The sequence below is a fragment of the Portunus trituberculatus genome, chromosome 11 (genome assembly GCF_017591435.1).
Source record: "Portunus trituberculatus isolate SZX2019 chromosome 11, ASM1759143v1, whole genome shotgun sequence".
NCBI lineage: Eukaryota > Metazoa > Arthropoda > Malacostraca > Decapoda > Portunidae > Portunus > Portunus trituberculatus.
The window spans coordinates 4,105,842-4,120,678 of NC_059265.1; the positions used below are offsets into that span (position 1 = coordinate 4,105,842).

Genomic DNA, 14,837 nt, shown 5'->3' on the forward strand with positions numbered 1-14,837 from the left:
TGGCGGTGGGCTATACTGACCCATGCACATCCACACCCAGAGACACACACACACACACACAAATAAAGTGAAGTGTTGCTATATTACCGACAGTTTTCAAGGAGCACCAAGAGGCAATCAGTATGAGAAACCGTGCAAGCCTTCACCACACTGCCTAATCTTCGTCTATTAAAGGTATTTATAAGGCTATTCACTTAATGTTAGGTTTTCTTTACATATGAGAGTGAAAACAGTACGCAAATATTTTCAAGTAATGGTATAAGGAGCATAAAAAGAGCAAGGCGTCTGTATTACCCTCTCATATTTGTTTCCTTCACTTACCCTCGGCCAAACATGTGTCACAAGGTAGCCACCAGTCTAACATTTCATTTAGTCTAGTCAAAATTTCTCTGTGTGGCTTAATTTTGGTTTGGTGAGATGATAAAGGCTATATATGGATGTCCCGCCGCCGGTGTTGCCTCCAGGCCGCTTCCCCCCCGACGGTCCCCTAGCCAAAACCCTACACCCGCCCTCACCCACCCGTCACCAGCCTGTTGGGTCAAATACTTTTTTTCCAATATTTCCTGACGCTAATATTACGCTTCCATGGTATGTTTTTATGGTTTCTATAAATGTTTCGTTGTGTTTGAAGTGTGTTCCGCGCCTGTGCTGGGTAAATATGTGGCGTTTAGTGGTGTTTTATGGCGTATGTTAAAGGCTTTTAACGCTCAAAATTTCCCACTTGGAGTTTTGAGCTTTTTCATTTCAAGGTATAAGTGGGCCTTTATGGTAGCAAAAGAGTGCCTGTCCTCTTTTAAGTGTGAAATCAATCTATTGAGTGAAATATGTGGACTTTGAAATGGTGTTTGGTGCTGTTGTAAAAAGCTCTTATTTTTCTTTATTTTATTTGCTCACGTTTCTGCTTCTCGGTCTAACACGCTGTAGAATGCCCTAAAAGAAAGCTCAGACTCCCTGAAATGTGATAAAATACACGCCAAGTGAAAATGGCTTGACTTTACAGGACGTTTTAAGAGATTTATGGGTTAAAATGTTTTGTACTTTTAACGTACTTAATTTAGACCTTTTTAAAACCAGTTAAGCTGGAGATATTTTGATATTTTGAAAATTAGTTTAAGTATTTATCACGTCATAAAATAACAAGCATTTGGCCGTGGCTTCGTTTTTGTAAAAGTCATTTTGAAATGAAATGATTTACGTAATTTAGCCGAGTCAGCCCCGTTCCCGTTCTCTCTCGGATGACCACAGCCCACCCAGGTAGTGGCTGGCGCCAATTTTCCAAATCCACAGTTCGTCGATATTTTGCCTAATATCTAGTGATTTCTACGTGTTTTCGTGGGTTTCTAGGTTCAGATGTTTAGATAATTGTAGCAGAAAAAGGAAGAAAGTTGAAATAAAGGAGGATAAAGAGGAAGAGAGGAGAAATGGAGGAGGAAGAGGAGCAGCAGCAAAGCTACAATACTTAAGTCACCCTCCTAAATATTTTGCCTAATATCTAGTGTTTTGATGTGTTTCTAGGCTCAGACGTGTGGATGGAAGGAGGAGGAGGAAGAAGAAGGATTAATAATGGAGAAGAATGAAGAAAAAATGAGAAATAAAGGTGGAATAGTAGAAGAAGCCAAGGTGTAATATTTAGGTAAGTGTATTAGTATGTTTTGAGTGTGGTTTGGGAGAACTTTGAGGATTGGTTGGTGTTCTGAGTGGGATTTGGTATTATTATGAGTGTTATAAGTGGTGGGTGGGGTTAGTGGTCTTTTGGGTGTGTGTGGGGGATATTTCATTAAATATTGGGTGTTTCTAGTGAGTTTGGAGGTATTTTAACCTGTTCTGTGTTTTCTTAGTGTGTTCTGGAATGTTATTGAGATTTTAAGAGGGTTTGGGTATGTGTGGTTTGTCGTGGGTGTGTGTAAGAGTGAATTGGGCCTATACAAGGATTTTTGAGTATGTTTTGAGGCCTTCAACAGGCTAGCTCAGTGTCAGTGGGCCCTTATAACAAGTGTCCTTTATCATTGATTACCCGCTTCGTTCCCAGGTGACGACAGGCAGAATGAGGTGGACGTGGCGGAGGCTGTGGGCGGTCAATTCACGGCGCAGATTACCTACACCTTGCACCACACTGACTGCCCGCCGCTGTTCACTAAAGTCGGGCAAGCCTGTGTCTCTGTGTTCTGCCCTGGATATAGGAGTAAAGGAAATTGTGTTTTTTTTGTTGTTGTTCTTGTTTTTCTGTTAAGATTTGTTTGCTCTCTCTCTCTCTCTCTCTCTCTCTCTCTCTCTCTCTCTCTCTCTCTCTCTCTCTCTCTCTCTCTCTCTCTCTCTCTCTCTCTCTCTCTCTCTCTCTCTCTCTCTCTCTCGTAAATTGTAGTAAAAGTTGTAAATTGTTGTAAATGTCTATTTTGTATTAAGTTGATAATTGTTGACTTTTTTTAATGTTTGAAAATTTGTGTAGAGTTTTTTCTGTAATCTTTCATATTTTTACTGTTTATTCATTGTTTTTTACTATTAAGTATTTGTAGAGTTTTGCAGGCAATGTACTAATGTGAAGAATTGTTGAATAAAAGTGTAGGGAGACTCTTGCATTTAATATTAGCTCCAGTATGCATCTGCCTTGTCTCCGGAGACTCTCTCGAGTATTTTCGACTTAGTACAGTTTTTAGGGGTCATTTTTGGGTTTTTTGGCTAGCTTTTTACTATTTTCCTGTTTTTAGGGGCCATTTTTGTTTTTTTTGCCAGTTTTTTACTAATTTTTCCTATTTTTTGGCCAGTAGTGCAGTATTTTGGACCATTTTTTTTTTTTATCATTGAGGATTTTCCAGTTTTTTTTTTCTTAATTTACGATGCTATTCAATTTTATCCCTCATGATAAGGAGTCATTTTGTTCATATTAGTTCATCCTTTCTCCAATTGTTTTTGTATTGCTCATGATAATAAATAAAAAGCTTTAAATTAATTAGTGTGTTTTAATTTCTGCCATGTTATTGTTTAGAGTGAGTGGAGGTTAATGGCGGCAATATTGGTGTGAGAGACAGTGACCTCAGCCAGCTTGAGGCGACTCACAAACCACCCATGCACAAATATTCCCAGGAAAGCAAATTTACCATAACAAAAAGATTTCTACACAATTTATTACTTAGTGACAACACCACAATGAGGCAGTGAAGACAGTTTATTACAATGGAGTAATGGCACCACACCACACCACCCACAGTGAGTGAGGGAAGAATGACTGCCAGGCTGCCCGGAACTCCTCCCCCCCCCCTGGCCTTGGATCGCCCATTCCTGTAATGGACAAACAAATTAACAAATGAATAGATTATCTGCACATGTACCGCGCCACTCTGTCCTACAATACACACTTCACTGCCTCAATCAGCCTCTCACTCGCCCCCCTCTCTCGTTAACACTTACACTCGCTTACACCCTTCTCCCTGCGTCTCCAGTGTCTACGGTGCGTAGCTTATATAATTCCTATGTTAGGCCCCATTTAGAGTATTGCATACAGGCCTGGTCACCCCACTATAGGCAGGATATCAACATGTTAGAAGCAGTTCAGAGAAGAGCAACTAGGATGATACCAGCATTAAAGCGCCTGGAGTATAGAGATAGATTAAAGGAATTAAACATGTTTTCATTTGAGAGGAGATGTATAAGAGGGGATATGATAGAGTTATTTCAAATGTTCTCAGATACAAACTACATAGATGTGAGATCTTTCTTTACCTTAGAGGAGGAAATAGGACTAGAAATCATGGCAGGAAGATTAGAAAGCAAGGCTGCAGGTTAGATAGAAGAAAATATTTCTTTAGTCATAGGGTGGTACACTTCTGGAATGCATTGCCAGAGAGGGTTGTAAATAGCACTAATTTGACAATGTTTAAAAACAGATTAGATAAGCACTTAAATTTATTAGATTTATAATTATGTATAGCACTGCATGATAGTTTTTATAAGAAATTTACTATAGTTAAATAAGACATGGTCCTCATGTATGGGGATCACAGATTGTAGAGGATTTCGCTGCAGGACTTAGCCCTGTTAATGGGCCAAATATTTAGAATTAGTATATAATGTATTGTGTACTTGTAAGTGTATCTTTAAGTACTGATGACGAGGTCGCTGTGCGACTGATACAGGATGACCTAGATGGGCCCTGGTGGCCCTTTGTTATCCTATTATTTATGTTATATGTTATGTTATGTAAATAAATAAGACTTACTACCTACAGTTACCCGTATCTATGACGAGGTCGCTGTGCGACTGATACAGGATAACCTAGATGGGCCCTGGTGGCCCTTTGTTATCCTATGAGTGACCCAAACACCTCCATTTCGGTATTGGGAATATAATACACATGTTATTTTCCTTTTCCTTTACCATTTCGTATTATATTTCTTTTATTTGAATGTGATTTTGCATTTATAAGAAGTTTGAGTGATAGAGGAAGTGTATAGGATGATGTGGACATTTTGCGTAGAAGACGTGTGAGAAACCTCGGCCATTGTTAGCTCTGTGTTGAGATTGACAGTTTTGAAGCTTTGTGGAGCAGGTGAGTTATTCCCAGGTGTGTGCGTGTACATGGTTATTAGGTGAAGTTTGTAGAGTGAGTGAGACGCGCCAATTAAGGTGAAAAAAGTTTTGCCAAGTGAAAATAATTGAGTGTTTGTGGTTTTGTTGCCTCATAACATACATAAATAATAGGATAACAAAGGGCCACCAGGGCCCATCTAGGTCATCCTGTATCAGTCGCACAGCGACCTCGTCATCAGTACTTAAAGATACACTTACAAGTACACAATACATTATATACTAATTCTAAATATTTGGCCCATTAACAGGGCTAAGTCCTGCAGCGAATTCCTCTACAATCTGTGATCCCCATACATGGGGATCATGTCTTGTTTAACTATAGTAAATTTCTTATAAAACTATCATGCAGTGCTATACATAATTATAAATCTAATAAATTTAAGTGCTTATCTAATCTGTTTTAAACATTGTCAAACTAGTGCTATTTACAACCGTCTCTGGCAATGCATTCCAGAAGTGTACCACCCTATGACTAAAGAAATATTTTCTTCTATCTAACCTGCAGCCTTGCTTTCTAATCTTCCTGCCATGATTTGTAGTCCTACTTCCTCCTCTAAGGTAAAGAAAGATCTCACATCTATGTAGTTTGTATCTGAGAACATTTGAAATAACTCTATCATATCCTCTTATACATCTCCTCTCAAATGAAAACATGTTTAATTCCTTTAATCTATCTCTATACTCCAGGCGCTTTAATGCTGGTATCATCCTAGTTGCTCTTCTCTGAACTGCTTCTAACATGTTGATATCCTGCCTATAGTGGGGTGACCAGGCCTGTATGCAATACTCTAAATGGGGCCTAACATAGGAATTCTATAAGCTACGCACCACTTCCTTACTTTTATAACTAACATTTGTATTTATAAAAGCCAGGATCCTATTTGCCCTATTTCTTGCTTCTAAACATTGGTTTGAAAATTTCATAGTCCTGTCTATCACTACTCCTAAATCCTTTCCTTCCTCTACTGCCTCTAGCCAACATCCCTCCATCTCATAGTTAAAGTTTGTGTTGTCTTTACCTAAATGCATAAGCTGACACTTTTTAGAATTAAACTCCATCTGCCACCTGTCTGCCCATGCTATGAGCCTGTCCAGGTCTCGTTGTATTCTGTAATTGTCCTTTTCACCTTGTACTGCACATGCACATATATGCGGTGGTGATTCCTGCCCTCCTACGCCTTGTTGCGCCCCATATTGCCTCCATAGATACCTTATGCACCCATACACCTTCCATTGTTAACCCCATCTATAAAGAAGCGATGCCTCCAACCAGAAATGCAAAAAGGTGTTCTTGAATTAAAGCTTGAGGTTGGCTAATGTTGGCATGAGCAAAATGGCGAAACCTACAGAGCTTCACCACCTTGCCCTTTCTGCACGAAACCATTTTTTTGTGGTAGATTTTGGCTTGCTTTGAATTAAAATAGCACTTGTTTTTGGCGCAAATCAAGCCATTTTTTTTACATCCCCGAAACATCATATGATTTGCATCAACAAACAAGTGGTAAATGAATTAAAAACAAGGCGAAATTGAACACAAAAAATGAGTTTTGTCCAGAAAAGAAGGTAACCTAACTAAACCTAAGGTAAGGTAACCCAACCCAACTTAACCTAACCCAACCTAATCTAACCCAACCCAACGCAACCTAATTTAACCTAACCTAACCTAACTAAAGATAAATTAACCTAACCAAACCTAACCCAACCTAACCTAACCTAACCCAACTAAACCTAAGCTAACCTAATTAAACCTAACCTCAGGGGCCGTCGTGATTGGTGGAAATAATTATGCTTTTTTTTCCTTGGCCGCCGCTTCAGTTTCAAAGAACAGAATCAATCAGCGTAAACAATTAAGCGCATGCTCAGACAATGGTGTGTCAGGAGCCCGCCGAGCCGCTGCGAGCGCCTGACACCATCAGTGTGCGGCAGGGTTTGATGTGGGAGGCTATTGTCACGGCTCGTCACCTAAACACGCTTAAATTTAAAAAAAATCTGTGTCGCCATTCAAAATGGTTGCACCTAGTATATATGGGGTTCAAATTACTCGTAATCAGGAGCTCTATCTCTTGAGGTGGGTAAAAAACACGTAGCTGATTGTGGTGAAACTCTGCAGTAATACCCTAGATTCTTATACTATTACTACCACTACTACAACAACTACCACTATTCCAGAGGTGCACCATGGCTTGCCACAAGGTCACAACTGGTCCCTGGAGAGCCGCTGGTGGTGACGGGCTGCCTGTGCCCTCTCTGCGGCAAAACTCCACATACTCCACTCACCAAGTTCCAGAGGAGAGGTGAGTGTGTGTGTGTGGGAGAGGTGTCTGCAGGTGTGCTGTGAGTGTGGTGGGTGTGTAAGTGTGTTTTTTGTATGTTTTTGTAATGTCAACTATAGCTACCTATGTATAGTGTTTATTGTTTTGGTGTGGGTTGGCTAGGGTAAACTTATTGTGGGCGTTTTCCAGGTGTGATTTAAGGGTTGTTTGTGGAGTGCAGGTGTGTGTGTGTGTGTGTGTGTGTGTTTTGTTGTGTGATGCAATATTTTAGGTAATTTTTGGTGCATTTTGGTTAGGTAATGTTTGTCCTGTTTCCTCCATATCTCCCTCCACAGGTTACCTCCAGGCTTTTCCTTCAGTAGACTATTTCCTCCATGTTTCCTCCACCTTCCCTCCAATTTTGAGTCTCCTATCTCACTTCTATCATAGTCAAAATAGTACTTTTCTAAATCTCACTTCAAAACCTGACAATTTTTCTCATTTTCCCTCCACCACCTCCTTTTCTTTCCTCCATATCTCCCTCCACACACCAAGCTGTGTACTGTGGTGGTGTGTGCAGGTGTGGAAAGGTTTCTGCAGGTGTGTGTGTGTGTGTACGTGTGGTGTGTGTGTAAATGTTTTTGTTGTGTAAACTACTATATATTTTTTTTGTGTTTTTTTGCATTTTCCAGTGTTTGCAAAGGGTTTTTTGTGGTTTGCTGGTGTGTGCAGGTGTGGGAATGGTGTGTGCTGGTGTGGTGTGTGTTTGGTGAGTGTGGGGTGTGTGAAAGCATTTTTTTTCTTACAATTTTGTCTCATAAACCTCATTTTTTCACTTGTTTTGGCCGGAAAATATTTGTCTACTTTTAAATCCTCCTATTACTACCACCACCACCACCACTGTTCAACCACACCCACAACCACCACAAACAACCAACATTACCACATCAGATGCTCACAAAACCACACCATTTCACTACCATCACCACTACCACCACCTCCCTACAGGATCACCGGCCGTACTAAAGGAAGTGGCTCTATGTAGGGATGGAACATGGCAACTGCACCAGCTGGGACACACCTAGCCAACTGTGAGTATTGAAGGCTGTTTTGGGTTGTTTTGGGTGTTTGAAGACTTTGAGGGTGTTTTAAGGCTGGTTTGGGTTGTTTTAGGGTGTTTGAAGACTTTGAGTGTCTTTTAAGGCTGTTTCAGGATGTGTAATGCTGTTTTAGAGTGTTTTAAGGCTGTTTCAGGATATGTAATGCTGTTTTAGAGTGTTTTAAGGCTATTTTAGGGTGTTTAAGGCAGTTTTAGGCTGCTTTAAGGGTGTTTAACCCATTAACGCCCAGACCTATTTCCCGTGTTGAGATTGTAGTACTTTTTGGCAAGCTGTGTGTTTGTAACCTAACCAAGACATGCTGAAGGAAAAATCATGATAACTTAAGTCAAAGCCTAAGTGAGTTGCAGAGGGTGACATAAATGATCCAGCGGGCGGATCAGTTAGCGTCTCGGCCCCATTGCATATACTTACCTTAGTAAAGGAAAAAATCCAGGTTTCTATACTTTTTTTGTAGTATACTTAGCATCTGCGTATTTTTCTAGTTACAAATTGGGCTAATTGTAATGTTTCAAATTTGTACCTTTTATTCATAAATTGTACATGAGCAAAATGAGTCCTAATACTTGGCATACACATATTTCTCTTTTATATCACTTTCTGCTGCACTGCTGCTATTCATCCACAAAATATACATTACTGTATTTGTTGCTATGAACATTCGACCTCATATTCATGTACGTGTGTGGAAGTTTGCAAAACACTCCATGCACAGTGCGACGTCACACTTCACGCATTTTGTTGTTGGCCTTTGTCTCATCCTACTAACTGGCATCTAAGCCTTTTGCTGTCGCCAATGCGGGTAATGAAGTGCTGTACACCATCACGTCGGAGACTCCAAGGTGTCGGCAAACCCAGTGATGAGGTGAATCGTGGCTTTTCTCTATTCACAGCAGCAGCTTTGAGGTAGCTCACTGCAATCTGGCGATGAAATTCCAGGAGGGTTATAGGCTCATCTGACACAAGTCTATGGAGCAGCCAGCTATTGATGATTGTCATGTCTATCATCCTGGTCAAGAGACACCAATACCACTTCTTCCCACGTATAGCAATGCCGTACTTTCCTATGAGCCAATCGTGCAGATCAACTCCTCCCATGCCTTTGTTATATGTGTTGATGAGTTCAGGCTGCACCATGTCGATTCTTTTCTTTTCTCTTCTGTCACACCTCTGTGCCGTGGTGAGGGATCAACACTGTCATAGTTTGTCATTACTTTGTTGTCATTCCACTTGACTACAAGGATCTTCTTCTTGTCGAACCTACAGTCATGTGAACCCCTTTCCTCTTTGGTCATGACTTTGCTGGCCTTGACGGGACACTGCTGCAGACTATTTTCTCGCACGGTTCCAGTGGCTCGTGTTTTTTCCAGTGAGAATGGTTAGGAGGCCACGCGATGTGAAAAGGTTATCAATCACACTGAACAAACTGTGTCCCTAGAGTCATTTCTTGGAGTGCTGGACGATTTTCACGGCCACAGTACAGGTCAAATTTGTAGCAATAACCCTCATCACCACAAAGCGACCTCAGCTTGTACCCAAACCTGATGGATGGGCTTCCCCCTGATCAATTGCTTGAGGCCATCATGACCATAGTATCTCACCATCATTTCATCAACAGATAAAGTCTTATGGAACACACCATACTGCTGGAATGAAGAATTTAGCATATCAATCAGGGGCCGGACTTTGAAAGCCTTGTCTGTGCAATCTTGTGGGCGACTGTTGTTGTCTTGTACATGTAGGTACGCTTTTATCTTCAAGTACTTGTTCCTGGATAGAGCTTAATTGTTTGACAGTATTTTGAGCCACATCATCAGCATCAGACCAGTAAAGTGGTTCGCTAGGAAGAGTGACGTACCCAGAATAGATCAGGAAGCCAATGAAGGCTTTTGGTTCATGGTCTTCCAAGCTAAACAGGGGATCATTTTTCACTGTGTGTGCATAACGGATTGTTTCTCGCTTTATGAGCGCAAAGATGTCGTCGGTGAAATATCCTCAAAGATGTCAACTGGTGTGTGACCGTCAAGTTGTTGGTGCAGTTTGGCCTTCAGCTTTTCGGTTTGGTTTGACATCTCACCCCACTTGAGTACCGTGGTATCATGTGCCTGGAAGTAGAAACAGCACTTTAGTAAATATTTAGCATTACATGCATTTCCAAGTTAAAACTCCAACAGTAATGATGAAAAATCAATGAATTAGTGTTTGAGTAATTCTGGCCACAGACAAATACCTGAGTAAACATGACATAAAGAATCTGGTGAATACACGTTAATCATCATCATATTACTTTATTAACACAAAACATGACATAATACTAAACAAATAACTAACGCTAACCTTCTTACTCCACACTGGTGTATCAACACAGTCCAGACGTCGTTTTTTCTTCATTCCTTGGCCAGGTTTGTGTGGTATGAATTTCAATGGCACCAGGGACATCTTTTACCATTGGTATAAGTGTATTATCATCATCAACTTCATCCTCATCACTTAGATCATCATCAGGAGGAATGTTCACCAAGTCTATTATTACTTCTGCATCATGATCAACGTTGAACTCCTCACTACATAACAAGTGTGTAGCTTCTTGCACACTGAGGCATTTCACAGGAGCATTAGACATATTTCGCAGCTGTTGAGCAAAATAACTTTTCAAGCTAGTAAGTATATGCTCTGTAAAGTATTCATTCACAATATCAGAGAATCAGGAGGATGTATACAGTACGTCTACAGGCAACTGTGCTGCTGTGCTGCTGTGAATCTCACACTGGGTGACTGATAACGGTTCCGCCCAGTGGACCATATTTGTCACCTCTAATTGTAGTGAACTTGCAATTCGGTAGATGGTGTGATAGGGCAGATAATTCAACTGACATGTCATGTAGAAAGTGTTGTTCTTGTATAGTGAAAAGGATCAAGAAATATGACATACACTTCATCACCATTTTTTACTGAACATGAACAAAAAATTCACAAAATTCAATCCTCCTAATGACGTGACCACTGGGGAGATTTGAATGTCGTTGCTATAAATAGGTCCTCCCACTTCTGCTTACTGTAAGAACACTTTTCTAAACTCAATTTGCTCAGCATGTTTAAGATACAGGCCATCAAAGACAGATCACCAAACATGATCCACTGGGCGGTAATCGGTTAAGGCTGTTTTAGTGCTTTTTAGGGCTGTTTAAAGGCTATTTGAGGGTGTATTAGGGTGTTTAAGACTGTTTTTGGCTGTTTTAAGGCTATATTAGGGTGTTTTAAGGGTGTTTCAAGGTATTTTAAAATTTTTGCTCCTGAGGCGATGAAGTAATGCACGCCATCGCTCCATCAGTGCTTCATCTACTCGCTTTGTGTGTTTTTTATGATTCAGTGACAAAGTGACTAACTGTTTTCAGGGACACTGGGTACGGTGGCTTGGGGGGAGGGACCGTGTGGCCTGAGGGGAGGGGTGGTGGCCGTTGGGCAGTGTGTTACTGACCAGTGTGGTGTAATGGTGTTGTCATTGTCACCCTTGAGGGATTCTGAGGGTGAGCTGGCTCTATTAGATGAATTACAGGATTCTGAGGACAATGACAGTCAATCAGAAGGCCTCATTAGTGACTCACATGAGGAATATTTGCCAGAAAAGGACAGTGAGGCCAGGAGCTCCCAGGAAGAAAGTGATGGAAGTGGTGAGGATGACAATTAAGGGAGATGGAAAGCATATATGTTGGTTTAGAAGAGTGGGCACTGTCCCCAAGAAACCATCCCGCGTGCTCGCCTTGATTCCCGGCTCCCACTTCACAGCTCCTTCACCCAGCTGATTTGACGTCACATATATGAAGCCACGCTATTGGTCAGAGAGAGAGAGAGAATATGAAAATGCATAAGGAGAGAGAGAGAGAGAGAGAGAATGAATATGGAAATGCATAAGGAGAGGGAGAGAGAGAGAATATGTAAACGAATAAGGAGAGAGAGAGAGAGAATATGAAAACGAATAAGGAAGGAGAGAGAGAGAGAGAGAGAGAATATGGTAACGAATAAGGCAGCGTTTCTCAATCTTTTTACCCTTGCGTAACCCTTCAAATACATGACATGTCTCAAGGAACCCCTACACAAAAACAAAATTATATACCATATATTTCTCTTTTAATGTGATGTCAAATCACGCGATGTGAAAAGGTTATCAATCACACTGAACAAACTGTGTCCCTAGAGTCATTTCTTGGAGTGCTGGACGATTTTCACGGCCACAGTACAGGTCAAATTTGTAGCAATAACCCTCATCACCACAAAGCGACCTCAGCTTGTACCCAAACCTGATGGATGGGCTTCCCCCTGATCAATTGCTTGAGGCCATCATGACCATAGTATCTCACCATCATTTCATCAACAGATAAAGTCTTATGGAACACACCATACTGCTGGAATGAAGAATTTAGCATATCAATCAGGGGCCGGACTTTGAAAGCCTTGTCTGTGCAATCTTGTGGGCGACTGTTGTTGTCTTGTACATGTAGGTACGCTTTTATTTTCAAGTACTTGTTCCTGGATAGAGCTTAATTGTTTGACAGTATTTTGAGCCACATCATCAGCATCAGACCAGTAAAGTGGTTCGCTAGGAAGAGTGACGTACCCAGAATAGATCAGGAAGCCAATGAAGGCTTTTGGTTCATGGTCTTCCAAGCTAAACAGGGGATCATTTTTCACTGTGTGTGCAGAACGGATTGTTTCTCGCTTTATGAGCGCAAAGATGTCGTCGGTGAAATATCCTCAAAGATGTCAACTGGTGTGTGACCGTCAAGTTGTTGGTGCAGTTTGGCCTTCAGCTTTTCGGTTTGGTTTGACATCTCACCCCACTTGAGTACCGTGGTATCATGTGCCTGGAAGTAGAAACAGCACTTTAGTAAATATTTAGCATTACATGCATTTCCAAGTTAAAACTCCAACAGTAATGATGAAAAATCAATGAATTAGTGTTTGAGTAATTCTGGCCACAGACAAATACCTGAGTAAACATGACATAAAGAATCTTGTGAATACACGTTAATCATCATCATATTACTTTATTAACACAAAACATGACATAATACTAAACAAATAACTAACGCTAACCTTCTTACTCCACACTGGTGTATCAACACAGTCCAGACGTCGTTTTTTCTTCATTCCTTGGCCATGTTTGTGTGGTATGAATTTCAATGGCACCAGGGACATCTTTTACCATTGGTATAAGTGTATTATCATCATCAACTTCATCCTCATCACTTAGATCATCATCAGGAGGAATGTTCACCAAGTCTATTATTACTTCTGCATCATGATCAACGTTGAACTCCTCACTACATAACAAGTGTGTAGCTTCTTGCACACTGAGGCATTTCACAGGAGCATATTTCGCAGCTGTTGAGCAAAATAACTTTTCAAGCTAGTAAGTATATGCTTTGTAAAGTATTCATTCACAGTATCAGAGAATCAGGAGGATGTATACAGTACGTCTACAGGCAACTGTGCTGCTGTGCTGCTGTGAATCTCACATTGGGTGACTGATAACGGTTCCGCCCAGTGGACCATGTTTGTCACCTCTAATTGTAGTGAACTTGCAATTCGGTAGATGGTGTGATAGGGCAGATAATTCAACTGACATGTCATGTAGAAAGTGTTGTGCTTGTATAGTGAAAAGGATCAAGAAATATGACATACACTTCATCACCATTTTTTACTGAACATGAAAAAAAATTCACAAAAATTCAATCCTCCTAATGACGTGACCACTGGGGAGATTTGAATGTCGTTGCTATAGATAGGTCCTCCCACTTCTGCTTACTGTAAGAACACTTTTCTAAACTCAATTTGCTCAGCATGTTTAAGATACAGGCCATCAAAGACAGATCACCAAACATGATCCACTGGGCGGTAATCGGTTAAGGCTGTTTTAGTGCTTTTTAGGGCTGTTTAAAGGTTATTTGAGGGTGTATTAGGGTGTTTAAGACTGTTTTTGGCTGTTTTAAGGCTATATTAGGGTGTTTCAAGGTATTTTAAAATTTTTGCTCCTGAGGCGATGAAGTAATGCACGCCATCGCTCCATCAGTGCTTCATCTACTCGCTTTGTGTGTTTTTTATGGTTCAGTGACAAAGTGACTAACTGTTTTCAGGGACACTGGGTACGTTGGCTTGGGGGGAGGGACCGTGTGGCCTGAGAGGAGGGGTGGTGGCGGGCAGTGTGTTACTGACCAGTGTGGTGTAATGGTGTTGTCATTGTCACCCTTAAGGGATTCTGAGGGTGAGCTGGCTCTATTAGATGAATTACAGGATTCTGAGGACAATGAGAGTCAATCAGAAGGACTCATTAGTGACTCACATGAGGAATATTTGCCAGAAAAGGACAGTGAGGCCAGGAGCTCCCAGGAAGAAAGTGATGGAAGTGGTGAGGATGACAATTAAAGGAGATGGAAAGCATATATGTTGGTTTAGAAGAGTGGGCACTGTCCCCAAGAAACCATCCCGCGTGCTCGCCTTGATTCCCGGCTCCCACTTCACAGCTCCTCCACCCAGCTAATTTGACGCCACATATATGAAGCCACGCTATTGGTCAGAGAGAGAGAGAGAGAGAGAATATGAAAATGCATAAGGAGAGAGAGAGAGAGAGAGAATGAATATGGAAACGCATAAGGAGAGGGAGAGAGAGAGAATATGTAAACGAATAAGGAGAGAGAGAGAGAGAGAGAGAGAGAATGATGAATAAGGAGAGAGAGAGAGAGAGAGAATATGGTAACGAATAAGGCAGCGTTTCTCAATCTTTTTAGCCTTGTGTAACCCTTCAAATACATGACATGTCTCAAGGAACCCCTACACAAAACAAAATTATATACCATATATTTCTCTTTTAATGTGATGGGTATCT

General features: G+C 41.0%; 1 protein-coding gene and 2 long non-coding RNA genes across 3 annotated transcripts in view; all 3 read right to left on the minus strand.

Annotated features, from left to right (window-relative positions):
* The window catches only part of LOC123502411, a 20,329-nt gene extending 18,500 nt beyond the window's left edge, over positions 1–1,829 (minus strand). Inside the window, exons 1-2 of the long non-coding RNA XR_006674038.1 lie at positions 1,820–1,829; positions 295–297 (exon numbers count right to left, since the gene is read on the minus strand). This is a non-coding gene — a long non-coding RNA (uncharacterized LOC123502411). The remainder of the gene's footprint in view (positions 1–294; positions 298–1,819) is intronic.
* Positions 1,830–3,104: 1,275 nt separating this feature from the next.
* LOC123502453 lies at positions 3,105–4,297 on the minus strand. Its single transcript, XR_006674087.1, has 2 exons — positions 4,214–4,297; positions 3,105–3,276 (listed from the first exon to the last, which is right to left on the minus strand). It is a non-coding gene; the product is annotated as an uncharacterized LOC123502453 (long non-coding RNA).
* Positions 4,298–8,710: 4,413 nt separating this feature from the next.
* On the minus strand, positions 8,711–9,091 carry LOC123502515 (piggyBac transposable element-derived protein 3-like). Its single transcript, XM_045251638.1, has one exon. It carries the CDS (start codon positions 9,089–9,091, stop codon positions 8,711–8,713), a length of 381 nt encoding a protein of 126 aa, XP_045107573.1.
* Positions 9,092–14,837: the final 5,746 nt, after the last annotated feature.

Excerpts from the sequence above, each read along its gene's own strand:
- LOC123502515 (XM_045251638.1), bottom strand. The coding sequence starts at position 9,091 with ATGGTGCAGCCTGAACTCATCAACACATATAACAAAGGCATGGGAGGA.